Raw genomic sequence first — 16,007 nt, 5'->3', positions numbered from 1 at the left:
ATGGATTCTTATGGAATTGAAGTAGTTCTTCAAGGGAACTAGCTTCCTTGGAATTTAGAAGTAAAAACAAGAAACAGAAAATGAAGAGAGCCATTTGCTTAACATTTCTCATATGATCCTTTACAATTACCTATAGCTTCTTATAGTACAATTCCCCCTTCCCAATACACATCCTAACTAACGACTGACTATAATGCCAACTCAGCTGCCAAGGCTAACTTCCAGTACTTATCACTTAAGTAAAGCACAGCTCATATCATCCCACAGATCCTATTGAATTGAGTTTCCAGATCACGACTCTTTTAGACCTCGGTGTACACGTTTGGAAATAATTGATGAAGCATAGAAGCCAACGGTTCCAAGTATCAAGAAGACAGCATAGAATATGCAAGCATTGTAGCCCAGGAACTCTAGCAGGTTCATTGAAATTCTAGCGCTTGCTCTAGCATAGAAATAGAGGCCATACACAAACATAAAAATGGCAATTGATCCCCCACGAAACACAGATCTGCATTGCAAATAGACTTAGATAGATCAATGGATAGATAGATATCGGATAAGAAGAGATTAGATTTTTCATCAAGTTAGGAACAAAAGCTAGAAAAGCATGATTTGGGCTTCAATCTTCCACCTCAAATGTGAAAAAGTTGTGAAATTTATAGTTTTTATAACGCTTGTAAGAGAATTACCTCCACCACCATTGGCTATCTTGCTTGGACAGCTGATAGTGTGTACAGCCCATTCCCATTGACACAGTCATTATGATGACAACAAGGAATGCCGTAAACATAGTACTAAATGCACCACAGACTTTCAAATTGTACAAGCTTGCATAGATATCATTCATCATGAAGAAGATCATGCAAAAAGGCAGAAGGCCCCCAAAGAACATGTGAGCAGGTGTCTTCATGTACCAAGCCTGATTACGAATCTCACTTTGAAAGTGTATGGTGGAACAAGTTATTTCAGATTCTCTTAGGGAAGACTGCCCCAATATGCCACCCAAAATAAGGATTCCGAAAGAGAGGGGTAATGAAATGATTTTCCAAAGATAATTATACCAATCGTGAGGAAGTGACACCCCTGTTGTGATCGCCTTCAATGTAATTATGGCAAGACCTGTTATGAACACTGGAACAAAGTACAGTGCCCCAGTTTGTAAAACACATTCTCTCTGCAAGAAAAATCATTCGGCACATAATTAAAAACCTGAACTGTAAAGACTTTAACACAGAAACTACTGTGATACTGTATATGTTAATTACAACTACTGTATTACCCATCTACTTCTTGTGAAACTAGAGTGGAATGAAGCAGCCTTGTACCCAGAAACCAATGATGTGAGAACATAACTCGTGATGATCCAAGTATACAAGCTCTCATGATTGCAGGGATATTGGCGACCAGTATATACAGCCAAAACGAAGAGGATGCAAACTCTGCAAATAGAATTCCTAAGTGACATGTGACAACATTTTTCAGAATAAAATCGGACCAAAAAACCCAAAATAGCTTTAGACTTTCAACCAAAGAAGCTAGAATTCAGAATTGGAGGGAAAAAATTGAATTAACAAACATGTGGCAGATATGGCTTACATAATGAAGAGTTGAATTCCAACACCCAGAATGGCCCCAAGTAGGGACGAGTACGGAGGACACCTGCAACTATAACCATGAATACGACTTGGAAGAACAAGCCCTGTTGCTTTGGTCATCATTTCAGCTTGAAAAGCGTTCCTCCTGTAGAAGTTGATTTGATCATCATTAGGAGAATACAATGGCCTGCTTGAATGGAACTATACAAACATAAGGAATGGAGAGATACCGAGTAAAATACTTTCTAAGGTATGTCACAATCACAATACAAAGCAACAGAAGCCAGGCGCAAATGACTATATTTGTAGCATAAGACATAGGATCGTCTCCCCCAACTTTCTCCGATGAGTCACTGACCGAAGACAGAATACTTATTTGTTGGTCCAAATATAACTCTATATATTCAAAATCATCCCAGGAGACAGAATACGTGAAGTTGACATAGATTTCCTTGTCCATAGATATATCCTCAGCAATATCGTAGTCATCCGTAACATATATGTATTTGACTTTGTTTTCTAAGTAAAGGATATGAAAGTCCAGGTGATTGAAAATATAATGCATAGGATCGTAGGAGGTTGCACTCTTTTCTCCAACTTGCATTTTGAAGAGAATGTTATCAAAGTACATCCCGTACACAGTTTTATTTTCAATGGCAGCTTTAACTTTCGCAACTTCTTCTCTCGTCAGAATTTTCTCACAAAGGGGTCTCTTCTTTGTTTCCATCATGAACCTCAATTCATACCCAGTGTTCACATAGCAATCCCCTGCTATAACTTCTTCAAACGATTTCTTATGTTTTAATTTTTCAAAAATTGATGCAAAGTGTCACCCTATCTTACTGTACCACCCGTGTCTGTGTCCATGTCCATGCATCCTAGACTCCTAGTTAGAAAGTAGAAACTAAGATCAAAAGCCAATATGTGCAAATTGTAAAACTTTGTTCACAAACCAAGAAAGTAATTCTTACCTCCAGGAGGGCAGAATGGCAAATCAAAATACGAATATGCCTCACTGCAATTGAATTGAAAAAAAAAAATTACAAATTAATATACAAACAGAGATGCATCAAATTCATAAGAAGGTCCAAAAAAAGAAGCATTATCTTAAAGAAAAATTTTCTCTCCTGTTAAAAGCTCACAATATTATAACCGACTTAAAGATTGACTTGAATTTTTTTTTTTTTTTTTTAAATTATATCAGGGATTCACAAAATGTATACACAAACTTTGAGAACAAAATCAAACACCTTTGATGCTCACTAACAATATGAATCTAATCTAACAACAAACAAATGATTATTTTCTCAAGAAATTTAAAGATTTCTTAAACAAAATCAAAACATTGTGACCTAAAATCAAAGTGCACTTTACCATACTTTTTTATCTCCGGCTTCAACAGATAAAATAAAACTCTTAGCAAACAAAGTAAAAAAGCTCAGAACATAGAGAACAATAGCTAGATATTAAATAAGAAATATTACAACCAAATCAAAAGAATCAGGAAAAAAAAAAAAAAAAACACATTCAAATTCACATAGAAGAAGATTAGAAAACGTTGAAAGAGATGAGATTTTCAAAGGAAAAAAAAAATGGAGAAACTAATTTACCATGGATCATCTCCTTCATTAGGATAAGCTTTGCCGACGAAGAGAGGAATGTAGTCGCCTTCCTTGTACTCCCCATCTCGCTTTACCTCCATGAAAGGCGCATATCTCATAGTCTGAATCGCGCATACTAACGCTGGAAGAGCAACCAGTATCAGAACCAAGAAACTCGTTCGTACTCTACGAGCCATGGATTTCTCTGCGAGATTGAGATTTTGAAGAGCTTGAAATTTAGGAGGGAAAAGCTGTTAGTGTTGCTTGCTTATATACTGTTCGTTAATCTTTTTGATGGAGTTGATCAGATATTTTGGACGGTAAAAGATTGACTTGGATTCTGTTGGACTGGCGGGTAGTTATTTATTTTTGCAGGCAGTGATGGAGTCACATGTTGGTGAAATAACTATCTCACGGTAATCGTTCTTGAAACTTCTGGTTCTGGGAGGTTAGGAGTGAATTGACTAAATTACCCTTGATGGGAATTGGGAATTTAAATTGTGTTTGGGATTTGAGACAACAATTTGCTTTAGCTTGTGGGAAAGACTTTTTATTAGATTTCATTTTCATGGCTTCTCGAATGGTGGCTGAGAAGATGGGACACGTGGCGAGGCGGCAAGTCCTGAACTTAACGGACGCCGCCGCCGCCAGAATACGCCACCTGCTACAGCAGCGCCAGCGACCCTTTCTCAAATTGGGCGTTAAAGCACGCGGCTGTAACGGCTTATCCTACACCCTCAACTACTCAGGTGGCTCTTTGATCTTAGATTTCAATCTCACATGCCTTTTTTGCCCTTTCAATTTTGCGATACTTTTACATGATATATAATTTTAGATTTGAATTTGTATGTTAGATAAAAAAAAATAATAATGAAAATTTTAAGGGTTGGATATGTTGGAAATCGCTATTATAAATTGGGTTTGATTTAATTCTTTTTTACTAGAGCTAGACCATGCTTAGTAAAATTGACATTTGCAGTGCCACAATTCAACAAGATTGGTAAATGGCAATCCCCCAGGCACATGAAAAATAAACATGTAGTGTGAGCGAGGTCATGTACTCAGGTTCCACTAATGTTGAGTTCTTCCACCAAAATTAAAATAGATTGCAAAACCATTACTAAGGATCACTTAAGAGGTTTTGCAATACTTGAACAATCTTTGATCTCATGTGGCTTCTCTTATGGGCTTTAATAGGCAGAATTGCTCGGTTTCTAAGAGATTAAATAGATGATAAATCACAAACTCTCAAATCATTTTTCACTGGGTGTTTACCATTTTTCTTAGGAAAAATACAAAAAACCTCTTGCAGTTTGCTTTTTGTTCTAAAAACACAGAATCCACTTGAGGTTTTGAGTGTAACACTTAACCCACCTGTGGTATTGTTTTATGTGTAAAACCATTAATTGTTTAGCACAAAACCCCCCATGTGGTATTGTTTAATATGAAAATGCAGCTCTAAATATAAACTCATGTCATCACTTGAGCAACTCGCCCATTTTTTCTTTTTCCTTTTTTTCTTCTAAAACTCACTGCCTCTTTGAGTAGCCATATGAGTTATTATGTGCCATATTGGCTTAGTTAGGAGGCAAAGATTAATGGATCATTATTGGTCTTCTTAAGTCTTTTGAGGGGACTCTTTTGCTTCTTTGTCGATTGTCCTCCAAGCAGTCTTAGGACATAATCTACTACAGCATATATTTTTCCTAAGAACAGAAAAGTTGCCTCTTGAATAACTGGAGCTGCAGAGTGGACTAATGCAGCTCTTCAGTTTAGACAGAGGCAAAAGTAAGATGGTGTATCATCTATGGTGCATAGTTTCATCATCGCGAACCAGATTGAGGATGAGGATCAGTTATCTCCATTGTTCCTTTCCTACATGCCTTCTCGTAGCTCTGCTTATTTTTTTTCTTCGTTTTTTTAATTTCTTTTCTTTATATGAGAACCCACAGAGAGCCACAAAGACAGAGGAAGAGATCATATAAATTATTTAAATCCATATTTAAGGTCAAACTTGTTTCTCAATCTTTATCATCAATGGATGCAAATCTGCAATCAAAATGTGAAAAGTATGTTAAGAGTCATCAGCAAATTTATGTAAGCGATTATGCATGTTTGCTGAGCTAAATAACGTCATGAAAAATTGTGGCCAGATGCACATTTGTTTTCTTCTACTAACCATGCCTTTTTTATTTTTGTGCTAGAAGGTGTTACATATGATTCGTTGAACTGATCATCCATGTTTTTTACTTTGAAAGTATTTTGTTGAACTGATTCTTAATTTTATACTGTGTACAATATGATAGATGAGAAAGGGAAGTTTGATGAATTGGTTGAGGACAAGGGTGTAAAGATATTAATTGATCCAAAGGCCCTCATGCATGTAATTGGGACCAAGATGGATTTTGTGGACGACAAACTCAGGTACCCCTTTTTTTCCTTGTTTTTTGTTTTCTATTTTTTTTTTCTCCCCTGTTTTTTTTTTTTTTTTTTTAATCGGAATGTCTACTCATTCTAATTTCCATTTCCGCACAAATATAAGGGACTGATCACATTTTTTTTTTTTTTTTGATAAGAACATCATCACATCTTTGTTATTCAGTAAGAATGCCAACTTCATATGGCAACATTGTTCTCACTTAATAATAGTAATGCCCTTCTCACTATATAAGCTACATTATTTTTTTCTCAGTTAGATAAGGTATTGTTGGTGATGAAATCAAATTGCGTGGGATCACTAATAAGGGCTATGCCGTTCATACCTATTCTTCATCAATCATGTTCCATTTATGTTTTAAAATTTAAATTCTAAGTAGAAGTCATTAAAAATGGAAGATTTTTTTGGAGAAATAAATCTGACTCTTCCAGTTTTTCATTTATTGTTTTGGTCCGGCCATAGGGTACCGGATGTTGATCAGAATGGAATTGAGTACTAAAATTCAAACTGATTGGAGGAAAATATGCCTCCACCAAGAAACATTTTTGTAAGGGACTCTTTCCAGAACCACCATCCTTTGCACCAGGGCACCGCCACCAACCGCAACACCAAGTCATGACCACCTCATGCAAGACCAAGAGGTCCAGGATTGCTACAATCACCATCCTCTGCATCTCTACAAGGTGACATTGACTGATACTTGAATCGGGGTAGCTATTTGTATGAAATAAACGGATATGTAGCTTTGCTTTCAATTATTTTGTGACAAAGGGATTGATCCAAGTAATTCTTTTTACCTAGACTTGAGCTTACTAAAACTAAAAGTGACCTGTGCCGAGTGTATTTCAATGCAACATGATTGGTAACTGCCAGTCATCCAATTCCTAGACCATGAATAACAATGTAGGTGTGGGTGAGGTCATGGATTTTAAATCTATGGTGTTGAGTTCTTCTACCAAAAAAAAAAAAAAAAAAATTGCAAAACAGTTACTATGGCCTCCTCAAGCCTGTCAGTCAAGAAAATAACCAAAATGATGTGCTATCTCTCTTTGGACATGAGAAAGAATTGAGCTCTTTAGTCTCTCCTCTCTAGGACTCGGCCCATGTAGTGGAAACCAATTGATGAAGCATAGAAGCCAATGGTTCCAAGTATCAAGAAGACAGCATAGAATATGCAAGCATTGTAGCCCACAAACTTTAGCAGGCTCAGAGAAATTTTGGCTTTGGCTCTAGCGTAGAAATAGAGGCCATATGCAAACATGAAAATGGCAATTGATCCCCCGCGAAACACAGATCTGCATTGTAGATAGACTTAGATCAATAGATAAATAGATATTGGATGAAAAGAGATTAGTATATTGCTTCATGGAAATAAAAGATTTGATTTTTCATTAAATTAGGAACAAAATTTAGAAAAGCATGATTTGATACTAAAACTGAATGAATTTAGAAATAATTTGGGCTTCAAACTGTGCGTTCAAATGTTGCAATGAGGGGCCATCTTGTAGATAGGTTCTTTATTATAGTCAATAAGAATTACTCAGGTATAAAAGTTGTTGTCTTCAATTAGTTCACTACTGCGCAAATATATACATAAGACTTGAATGGCTTACAAATTTGCATTAGCATGCTAAAGTAACAACTAAGGGAAATCATTTTATGATGAAAATGTAGATAAGCATTTGATAAAGCTTGGTAGTTTTCCAGAGAGAGTTTTAATTCCCTAGCATTAATAACTGAGAGTACCCTTGAAATTAGGTACTCCATCATTGATCAAGGTATATGTTAAGAGATTCAGTAAGTCTAAATGCACAACAAATTTCACATGATAGGTTGTGATTAGTTAATAAAAAAAGTGATGTTAATAGTATTCCCATGTGAAAGTCATGTTGCACTATAAAATTGTTGTAAGAGAATTACCTCCACCACCATTGGTGATCTTGCTTGTACAGCTGATAGCATGTACAGATGATTCCCAACACCACAGTTAGTGCGATGACAGAAACGAAGGCTATAAACGTAGTACTAAATGCACCACAGACTTTCAAACTGTACAAGCTGGCATAGATATCATCCATCATGGAGTAGATTATGCTGAAAGGCAGAAGACCCCCGAGGAACATTTGAGCAGGAGTCCTCATGTACCAAGCCTGATTTGGAATCTCACTTTGAAAGTGTCTAGTGGAACAAGTTATTTCAGATTCATTTAGGGAAGTCAGGCCGGATCTGCCACCAAAAGTTAGGAGTACGATAGCAATGAAAAAAAAGAAGATAAGATAGGAGGTTGTTTTCGCTTCTGTAGATGTGGCAAGACTTGTTAAGATCACTGGAATAGGGTACAGGGCCCCAGTTTGAATGACACATTCTTTCTGCAAGAAAAATCATAAACCACATAATTGAAAACCTGAATTATAATACAGAAGATACGAGATACTGTACACGTTAATTACAACTCTTACGGTCTTACCCATCCTCGTTTTGTGAAGCCAGAGTGGAATGAAGTAGCCTTGTACCCAGAAACCCATGATGCGAAACCATATATCACGATGAGCTAAATATACTGGCTCTCATTATTGCAGGTATATAGGTGACCTGTATATGCCAAAACAAAGAGTACGCAAATTCTGCAAAAGAAATTCGTAAGTGAACTCTGGTTATTATGATATGACTCAAAAAAAAAAAAAAAAAAATTAATGCCTATGAAATATTAAGAAATTTGAAATAGTTACGTGATTGAATTATTAATAGTATAAATGAATTTGAAATATGCAGTATAAAGAAGCCATTAGATGGGTCCTCTAGGGACGCTAATAAGTTATTATAAGCATCCTGTGTTTGCAGTCTTTTAAAACCATTGTTGTACTTATAAAAAGACAATTGTTTGTGTTAGACATGTTTTAGTGCAAACATTCTCTTTGTATCCAAAATAAATTGTCATATAAAAATCTGGGAAGAAGTTGTACTTATTATTCAACTTTTTAACTTTCAGATTTGTTAGGTTCTAAGAATTTATGAATTAAATGTGTGCGGGTCGCAAATGAGGCCAATGGGCTCAACCCCACTTGGGCTCACAACTTATTTGTTTGTTGGGCTGAATTTCCTACTATGGGTAGTTCTACAACCAAGGACTCACTGAGATCACTTTTCTCCTTCTCGGCAACACAATCTTTCCTCCCAACTCCTCTCAGACTCTATTTTTCTTCTCTATTACCCCTGTTCTCTTTCCTCCCCTTTTGTGACCAACCCATCTTTCTTCTCCTTCCCTCTTATTTATAGTGCTCAGCTCAGGCGAGGGTTATCAATGCTCTCATGTTTGTGCCCCCCTCCCCCCTCCCCCCTCCCCCTTCTTCCTTTTCCTCTCTCTGTCCAGTCTCCACACACACACACACACAAATTATTTTTGCAAAATACGAACCTACAACAGATTTAAGAAAAAAACTTATTTGTAATTGCCTGAAGATCATTGAGCCTAAATGATATTCACGAGGTGCCACCATGCTAATACGGTTAAAATACCATAAGCTATGTAAAATCAGATTGTATTTACTTTTACAGGCATACACAGTTGAACTAGAAGCAGAGCTGAACCAATTGAGAGAAGAGAACACCACCTTAAGCAAGCTTTGGTAATAAACATTTGGAGCATTAATTGGTTGAGAGGTTGCCATTTATTTATTAGATGTCACAGGTATTTACTCACAATTCTCGCTTTTGTTTCTCTTCAACTTAAACAGGTAGAACTTGAGAGGAAAAGAAAGCAACAGGTAATTATTCAAGGATTTTGTTTCTTATTAATGCATAATTAATCATATGTTTTTACATCAACGCATGGACTGCACATTTGGTTCGGAACTCAACCCACCTGTGTTAGATAGCCCTATTGTGTTCTGTCGCAAAAGAATTGCATGTTTGTTCACTTAATTGATGGTTATGTACTTCTAATTTGCCATATTTTTCAGATGCAGTGGAACCTATATATATAATAGGGTCATTCCATGTGGAGTTGTGGTTGTGATGAAAATATCTTTCAAACTACTCTTCTAGTCATATTATTTTAATCTCTTTAGTTAAAAGCATTATGTAGAACCCTTCAGTTAATTGGATTTGGGTTTTCTTTAATGTATTTTAATCTTATATTCTTTCTTTAATTCTTCTTTCTGGCAGTACCTTGAGGAAATGAAAACCAAAGTTCATACCAAGGCTCAAAAGGCTAAGGAGAAACTGAGGATGTTGAGAAGGAACTTAAGTTGCCCATTGTGAATAAAGAGATGGTAATTGCATTCATATTTTGTGTTTGAGTTGCATCATTTTGAATGAGTCTCTTCTTCTCCACCGATACATGTTATATTCATCTGCTTAAAGAATTACCTATATGCAGTGAAAGTAGGAAAAGTGGAAGGTCAGACTGAGGAATGAAACAAGCAAAGGCCAGATCACAATGCAGGAAAGGCTAAAGAGATCGATGAGAGTGATGAGAAGAAATTCGTTTTCCCCACTGTGAAGCAACTCGATCATTATTGCACAAAGGTTTGGTGCATGACATTGTATCAGCTGACCTTTCATTGTGACTATAAAAGCTAGTTATTTTTAGTGCTGAAGCTACACGTTTGTAATATTCTTTCTTTATAATTAGGAGATAATGTTGCTCTTAGTGTTCTTATTCCATTTTGCACCCCTGCTCTTGTTTGAGTTTTCTGTCCCGATCGAGTTTCCCGGGTCTCTTGAGCTGGTACTAATCTACAAACATAGACTCGCTTGGGCATTGGTACATGTATGCGGCCTTGATTAGTAAGAACTAACAACCGAGTAGTTTTCACCCGCCCACTCCTAAACCTGATGTTGGTAGTTTTTAATTTACTCACATAACCAAGTAACATTATTGTCTATTAGGCTTGGCTTCAAAAGAGAGAGCATGAAACCAGCTGTGCATTGTAACCCACCAACCCAAGGCAGGGTTGCCTTGAGTTGGGTTAGGTTTTATACATTTTTAACACATTTGACTCAATCTGACATATATATGTTGGGTTGGGTTTGAAATTTTTTGTGCCTTAAGTTGGCGGGTTAGGTCTGAGTTTGATACAATTTTTGAACACATTTGATTGAATCTGACATATATATGAATTTATGTTATTATTTTATTTTAGTCTTTTTAGTTTGATTATTTTAGTATATATTTTGAGAATCAGTTTTGATGAATTATAATTTTGAAATATAATTTAAATATATTATGTGATGGAAAGATTAGTTTACATGAATCATGTAAAATGTATATTGTAGGTACGTACGTAAAACATTTGCCACTTAGGGGAAAAATGGCTAACATTTGCCATATATTTTGCCTACAATGTACATTTTACATTTGTACAATTAATATAAACTAATAGTTTTCCTCATATGAATTATAATTATTTATTGAAAATGAAATGTTCGAGTTTTAATTTACACCCAACACAATTACTGGAATTACGTTGAATTGTTGTTATGTGATGATGGTTAAGAATTTCTCAATACGATGTGCTGAGTTGGATGAAAAAAATGTAAAGTTTGGATGAAAAAAAAAATGTAACTTTTTTAAAATTTTAAATGTAACCTTTATTTATTTTATTTATATATATAGTTTAAGGATGAAATGAGTTTAGGGATGAAAAGTTAGAAAACTAAAATTTTAGGAAGAAAAATAATATATGTATCTATCTTTTAGCTAGATACATAGAAAAAGAATATTGGTTTCTCTTGATGTTCAATGCCTTCTAACTTTCCCTGTTATGTAAAAATATTCTTGTATTGAATTGGCCTGGAAAGCATTCTATTTTTATTCTCTCAATTCTTAAATAAATTATATAATGACATGGTCAACATTAAAGGCATGGTCAATTTTCCCCCCTTTGTTCCTATAGACTTTTTGTTCTTTTAATAGATAGTATTATTCTTATAAAAAAATAATATAAAGTATTATTCGAGAAAAAACAAAAACAAAAACAAAAACAAAAATAAAAATGCCAAACGCGTATGCGGAACTCGAGGCCGGCTCTATCCCAAGTGATGGAATGGCTCAAAGATTCGATTTGCCCATAATGTGAAGCAACTTGATCATTATTGCACGACATTTTAGTGCATGACATAGGATCAGCTGACCTTTGACTTTGAGATTACAAATTAATTAATAGCTAATTGTGAAAAAGACCTGTTATTATTTAGCGGTTTTTAGTAATCTAGGTATATATTAATAAATTATTTTAAAAAACTTTTTATAAGAAAATTAAAGAGTTAACTTTTTTTTTAATATCTTGGTTAATTTTTTGTAAAAATTTTCTTAAAATTGATGATTAATATATGTTCTAAAGATATAATATATTGACCTGGCCTATTATTTATTACTAAAGTTTTTATACATTTGTAATAATCTTCTTTGGTTATAATTAGCTGACAATGTTGCTCTTAGCTAGTGTTTATGGGCTTGGTCAGTTAGGCATTTTGAGTGCCAAAAAAAAATGTCTTTAAAATCCAAAATTTTGTTTTGCAATAACAGTACCTCTTTTTTTTTTTATTATTTTTTTTACAAATATTCATTTTAAACTCAAATTAAACACCGTTTTTCAACTGCTTTTAGCCTTATACAAAGGCACCATATATAAAAATACTCTTGTATTAAAATGGTATTAATGGATAATATTTACTTTTATTTATTATGTAACAATGTAGTGTTGAATAAAATTATAAATGCGAATGATATATATGGTCAACATTATAGGCATGGTATACCATATATACCAAGTATGTAGACATTAGAAGTAAACCTCTGGTGTGAATACGTTTCTTGATCCTTCATGGTTCTTGATTCCCCTTTGGTGGAATGAGTCCTACATCCGACCTATATGTAGCTACGAAATCTTCAGGAAGCCAATGGTTTTTTTTTTTTTTTTAAATGAATAAGGAAATGTCCCTATTGTCAATGGCTTTGAAAACAAGTAGGCAAGTAGCTAGCTATATAGGTTCAAGTTTCCTAGAAATAACACCAAAGCAACAGCGTTGGTTTTTATTATTTATACCTAATTGACAAGGTACATTGCTATTCTTAGTACCATTAAGGCTTTAATTTTCACTCTTAATCACTTGTAAATCATGGACTCATGGCTGGCATGTGTGGCAGAACAATAGTGTGCTGCTTCTGGATCTTCTAATTTGGCATCCTATTCTTTGTCCTCGGTAGCTTTATCTTCTGGCTCATCTTCCTTCCCAAGGAGGTTGAGTTCAAAGTCACAGATGCCTCACTCACACAATTTGATTTCAACACTAACAACAACACTCTCAACTACAACCTAGCACTCAATATCACCCTTAGAAACTCAAACAAAAAGGTCGGCATCTATTACCGCCGCGTCGAAGCCATTGCATTCTATAAAAAGAAATGGTTTGCCACGGTGAGCTTGACCCCATTTTACCAAGGGCATAAGAATACAACTATTTTAAGGCCTGTTTTCGAGGGGCAACAAGTTCTATGGCTTAAGCCTCGTGATGTTTCCAGTTTCAACGCTGAGAAAAGTTCTGGGGTTTATAGTATTGATGTAAAGCTCTCTTTTAAGATAAGGGTGAGGTATGGTAAGTTCAAGACTCTCCGTTATAAGTCACCCAGGATCGATTGCCCCTTGCAGGTTCCTTTGAGCTCTAATGGGAGTCCAGCAAATGGTTTCAAGACTACTTGGTGCAATAATGCTTATTTTTTCTCAGACCCTAGTGCTGATTAGTTGAAAATTGAGACTAATCTGGTCCAAGGGGATGTGTTTCTTATATAAGTAATGGGTAATAGTACAGTTGATTATGTGGTGCACTTTAAGTTCACCAATTAAGTCATATAATAGTACTAATCAATAAATCACATAATTGAATATAGTGAATCGATTTTTAGTGTGGGAATAAACATTGTTGACTGAGGGTAGGTAAAAGCTGGATTAATTCTTTTACTTGGTCATGCCTTCATAGAAACTCAATTATATGTCCTTGATTATCCAAAATCAATAAATAACATCTCTTCAATTAATAAAAAGAGAATTCAATTTCATTGACCTTATGTTTGGATGGAGGAAGACGAGAGAACAGGAGAATTGAAGATGACTAAAATCTACTAAGTTTTAACGTATTCCAAATTTTCCAATCATATTCCCCTCTATTAATTTTGTCTCCTCTCCCTTCATCATCTCCTTCATGCTACTTCGTTTTCAGGTTGAAAGATTCCTAGCTCTATACTCTACGTACCTTTGTCAATTGAAATAGCTTAGCTACGGAACCTTCCAAAAGTCGATGGCTTTGGACTTTGGAAGTCATAAGAAAACGTCCCGATTGTCATTTCCTCTATACACGCGTGGGATTAAGTTTCTTTCCTACGGATTAATTGCTCCAAGCAACAGCGTCTAGTTGTGCCATTCTCAATAGTCAATACTAGTTTTCGCTAGCTCTTGATTCGTCAGTCATGGCTAACTGGTGTGGCTGCGGCTATGACTGCTAGCTGCTTCCTTAGTTTCAACTGCATTGTCACCATAATCCTTTTACTCGTTGGTCTCATTGGCGTCATCTTCCATCTCAACCACTTTGTTCCAAAAGTTTAAACATCTAAAAATTTGTGAATTTAATCATATATAATTCTAACACTTTTGAGTTTTAAGGGTCTATTTACCTCCTCTCTTCTCTCTCGAGCCAAATATAGGATAACAGAATCTAGCAAACGGTTTTAATATACCTGGTGCAAGAATGTTTATTTTTCACAATTGATTCTCACGCATTCACTATTCCACAAATTTTTTAGATTAACTTGTGTTAAAATGTGGATATTCTTGCATTAATTGTGAATGTGTATGAAAAAGTAGATGTAAATGTGGATATTCTTGCATTAATTGTGAATGTGTATGAAAAAGTAGATGTAAATGAGTATTCTAATGACATTTTTTTAATAAAAAAATTTGAAATGGATAAAACTTAAAATGACGTTGTTCTAATTATGTCACCCCCCTCTCTCTATCTCTCTCTCTCTCCATTCATTCTTAGACTATGGAACTTGTCTTAGACTTCCTATCTATGCAAAACATGATCTTCTCTATTTCAAGAAAAGATTTGATTTCTTGGATTTAACAATTTATATTTAGTTATATTATTTAAAATTTTAAATGACTTGGTACTGAATATTCCTTTAAATTTATTATTTAAAGTTTTATTGGGCCTAATGTAAAAATGAAGTTAAAAAACAAAAATGGAAGTTTAATAAGGCTGAATTGGGCTTGAAATCTACCTCTTATGCTGGGCTCCCCCAAAACATTAGGCTGACCTTGGAGCTTAGTTTGCTTTTATACATATAAGGCCTAGCCTGATCGCGGCCCAAATAATCGTGTATGCTTCAATACTAGTGCTTTCATGGAGGGAAGGGAAATGCAATTCTCGTATCAAGATCGAGTTTCGTAAAGCAAGTCCTCCGCTTATTGAATGCAAAAACACTAAAAAATGTTGCAATTAGATCTCTCATTTTTAAATTTATTTCATTAATAACATTTCATCAATTTTTTCTTTTAAACTATCGTTATTATTATTTTTCCATCATTTGTTGACTAGTTCTACTAAAGTGCTCTTTTGTCTTTCTTTTTCTATCTCTTCTTTTATATCTAACTTTCTACATATAACTTCTATCTTTTCATCATTTTGTCTTTCAATTTTCGTTAACATTTTTTTACTATGTCTTTCCTTATCATTCCTTTTTCTTTGTCTTCATCCATTATGTCTAGCTTCTTCTTTTGCATTGTTTCTATAGCACTATTTTCTTTCTTTTCTGTCAGAGTAATTTTTAGTGTTTTCAAATCTTCTTTATTTAAGTTATCTTTCTCAAAGTCTTTTTTATTGTCTTTATATGTTATAGCTATAGGTCTTTTAGTTGCTTTTAGTTCTCTATCATCTTTTATACTATTATTTATATTGTAGTTTTCTATTGCACTACTCCTTTCATCATGCCAATTATCTGTCATGATTTTTGTTAAAGGTGAATTATACCACTCAAGATAAAGGCGGTTTTCATTTCCTCTAAAAGTGAACAATATTGTTTTCCTTTTCACCTTATAAAAACTCAAACAATTCAGTTGCTTTTTATTTTTGTTCGTAAAAGAAATACTGCTTGTTGTTTATTAGTTCAATAAAAAAATATAATGAGGCATAGGCTTTACAATTAGAGTAGTATTTATTATAAAAAAAAATTATTTTACATAGTTTTACGACACTCAAAAACAAGTCTTTACGACACTAAAAAACAAGTCACGATTTCTATGCTTTTGGGTGTGTGTATAAAACTATGTAAAATAGTATGTGTACAACAAGTTTAATCCTTAATATTAATTCTAG

General features: G+C 34.5%; 4 protein-coding genes and 2 non-coding genes across 6 annotated transcripts; 4 read left to right on the top strand and 2 right to left on the bottom strand.

Annotated features, from left to right (window-relative positions):
- Positions 1 to 76: 76 nt before the first annotated feature.
- LOC112017302 (transmembrane 9 superfamily member 4) lies at positions 77 to 2,385 on the bottom strand. The gene is made up of 5 exons (XM_024049773.2): positions 1,826 to 2,385; positions 1,597 to 1,740; positions 1,280 to 1,439; positions 690 to 1,174; positions 77 to 508 (listed from the first exon to the last, which is right to left on the bottom strand). The coding sequence occupies exons 1-5, from the start codon at positions 2,323 to 2,325 to the stop codon at positions 292 to 294; spliced, it is 1,506 nt and encodes a 501-aa protein (XP_023905541.2). The 5' UTR covers positions 2,326 to 2,385; the 3' UTR covers positions 77 to 291.
- Positions 2,386 to 3,646: 1,261 nt separating this feature from the next.
- LOC112017294 (iron-sulfur assembly protein IscA-like 3, mitochondrial) lies at positions 3,647 to 6,184 on the top strand. Its single transcript, XM_065761182.1, has 3 exons — positions 3,647 to 3,945; positions 5,503 to 5,670; positions 6,096 to 6,184. The coding sequence occupies exons 1-3, from the start codon at positions 3,675 to 3,677 to the stop codon at positions 6,182 to 6,184; spliced, it is 528 nt and encodes a 175-aa protein (XP_065617254.1). The 5' UTR covers positions 3,647 to 3,674.
- Positions 4,767 to 4,880, top strand: LOC112017311 (small nucleolar RNA U19). Its single transcript, XR_002883456.1, has one exon. It is a non-coding gene; the product is annotated as a small nucleolar RNA U19 (small nucleolar RNA).
- A 524-nt stretch (positions 6,185 to 6,708) lies between the features above and the next one.
- On the bottom strand, positions 6,709 to 8,158 carry LOC112038517 (transmembrane 9 superfamily member 4). The gene is made up of 3 exons (XM_024071338.1): positions 8,093 to 8,158; positions 7,554 to 8,002; positions 6,709 to 6,928 (listed from the first exon to the last, which is right to left on the bottom strand). Exons 1-3 carry the CDS (start codon positions 8,156 to 8,158, stop codon positions 6,709 to 6,711), a joined length of 735 nt encoding a protein of 244 aa, XP_023927106.1.
- Positions 8,159 to 9,060: 902 nt separating this feature from the next.
- Positions 9,061 to 10,284, top strand: LOC112017297 (uncharacterized). The gene is made up of 4 exons (XR_010624148.1): positions 9,061 to 9,259; positions 9,368 to 9,397; positions 9,798 to 9,904; positions 10,012 to 10,284. It is a non-coding gene; the product is annotated as an uncharacterized LOC112017297 (transcript).
- A 1,345-nt stretch (positions 10,285 to 11,629) lies between these two features.
- Positions 11,630 to 13,378, top strand: LOC112017299 (NDR1/HIN1-like protein 10). The gene is made up of 2 exons (XM_024049771.1): positions 11,630 to 11,709; positions 12,844 to 13,378. Exons 1-2 carry the CDS (start codon positions 11,630 to 11,632, stop codon positions 13,376 to 13,378), a joined length of 615 nt encoding a protein of 204 aa, XP_023905539.1.
- The last annotated feature ends 2,629 nt before the right edge of the window (positions 13,379 to 16,007 follow it).

The sequence above is a fragment of the Quercus suber genome, unplaced genomic scaffold (genome assembly GCF_002906115.3).
Source record: "Quercus suber isolate HL8 unplaced genomic scaffold, Cork oak 2.0 scaffold_18, whole genome shotgun sequence".
Taxonomy (NCBI): Eukaryota; Viridiplantae; Streptophyta; class Magnoliopsida; order Fagales; family Fagaceae; genus Quercus; species Quercus suber.
This window is presented reverse-complemented; position numbering and strand designations above follow the sequence as displayed.

Coding starts and splice junctions, on each gene's coding strand:
- LOC112017302 (XM_024049773.2), bottom strand. CDS start 2,325: ATGATGGAAACAAAGAAGAGACCCCTTTGTGAGAAAATTCTGACGAGA. Junction 1,440..1,596: donor GGAATTCAACTCTTCATTAT/GTAAGCCATATC, acceptor TTCTATTTGCAG/AGTTTGCATCCTCTTCGTTT. Junction 509..689: donor GATAGCCAATGGTGGTGGAG/GTAATTCTCTTA, acceptor TTTGCAATGCAG/ATCTGTGTTTCGTGGGGGAT.
- LOC112017299 (XM_024049771.1), top strand. CDS start 11,630: ATGCCAAACGCGTATGCGGAACTCGAGGCCGGCTCTATCCCAAGTGAT. Junction 11,710..12,843: donor AGATTCGATTTGCCCATAAT/GTGAAGCAACTT, acceptor TGTCCTCGGTAG/CTTTATCTTCTGGCTCATCT.
- LOC112038517 (XM_024071338.1), bottom strand. CDS start 8,158: ATGGGTTTCTGGGTACAAGGCTACTTCATTCCACTCTGGCTTCACAAA. Junction 8,003..8,092: donor AAACGAGGATGGGTAAGACC/GTAAGAGTTGTA, acceptor TTTTTCTTGCAG/AAAGAATGTGTCATTCAAAC. Junction 6,929..7,553: donor GATCACCAATGGTGGTGGAG/GTAATTCTCTTA, acceptor TCTACAATGCAG/ATCTGTGTTTCGCGGGGGAT.
- LOC112017294 (XM_065761182.1), top strand. CDS start 3,675: ATGGGAATTGGGAATTTAAATTGTGTTTGGGATTTGAGACAACAATTT. Junction 3,946..5,502: donor CTACACCCTCAACTACTCAG/GTGGCTCTTTGA, acceptor ACAATATGATAG/ATGAGAAAGGGAAGTTTGAT. Junction 5,671..6,095: donor CTATTTTTTTTTTCTCCCCT/GTTTTTTTTTTT, acceptor GTCCGGCCATAG/GGTACCGGATGTTGATCAGA.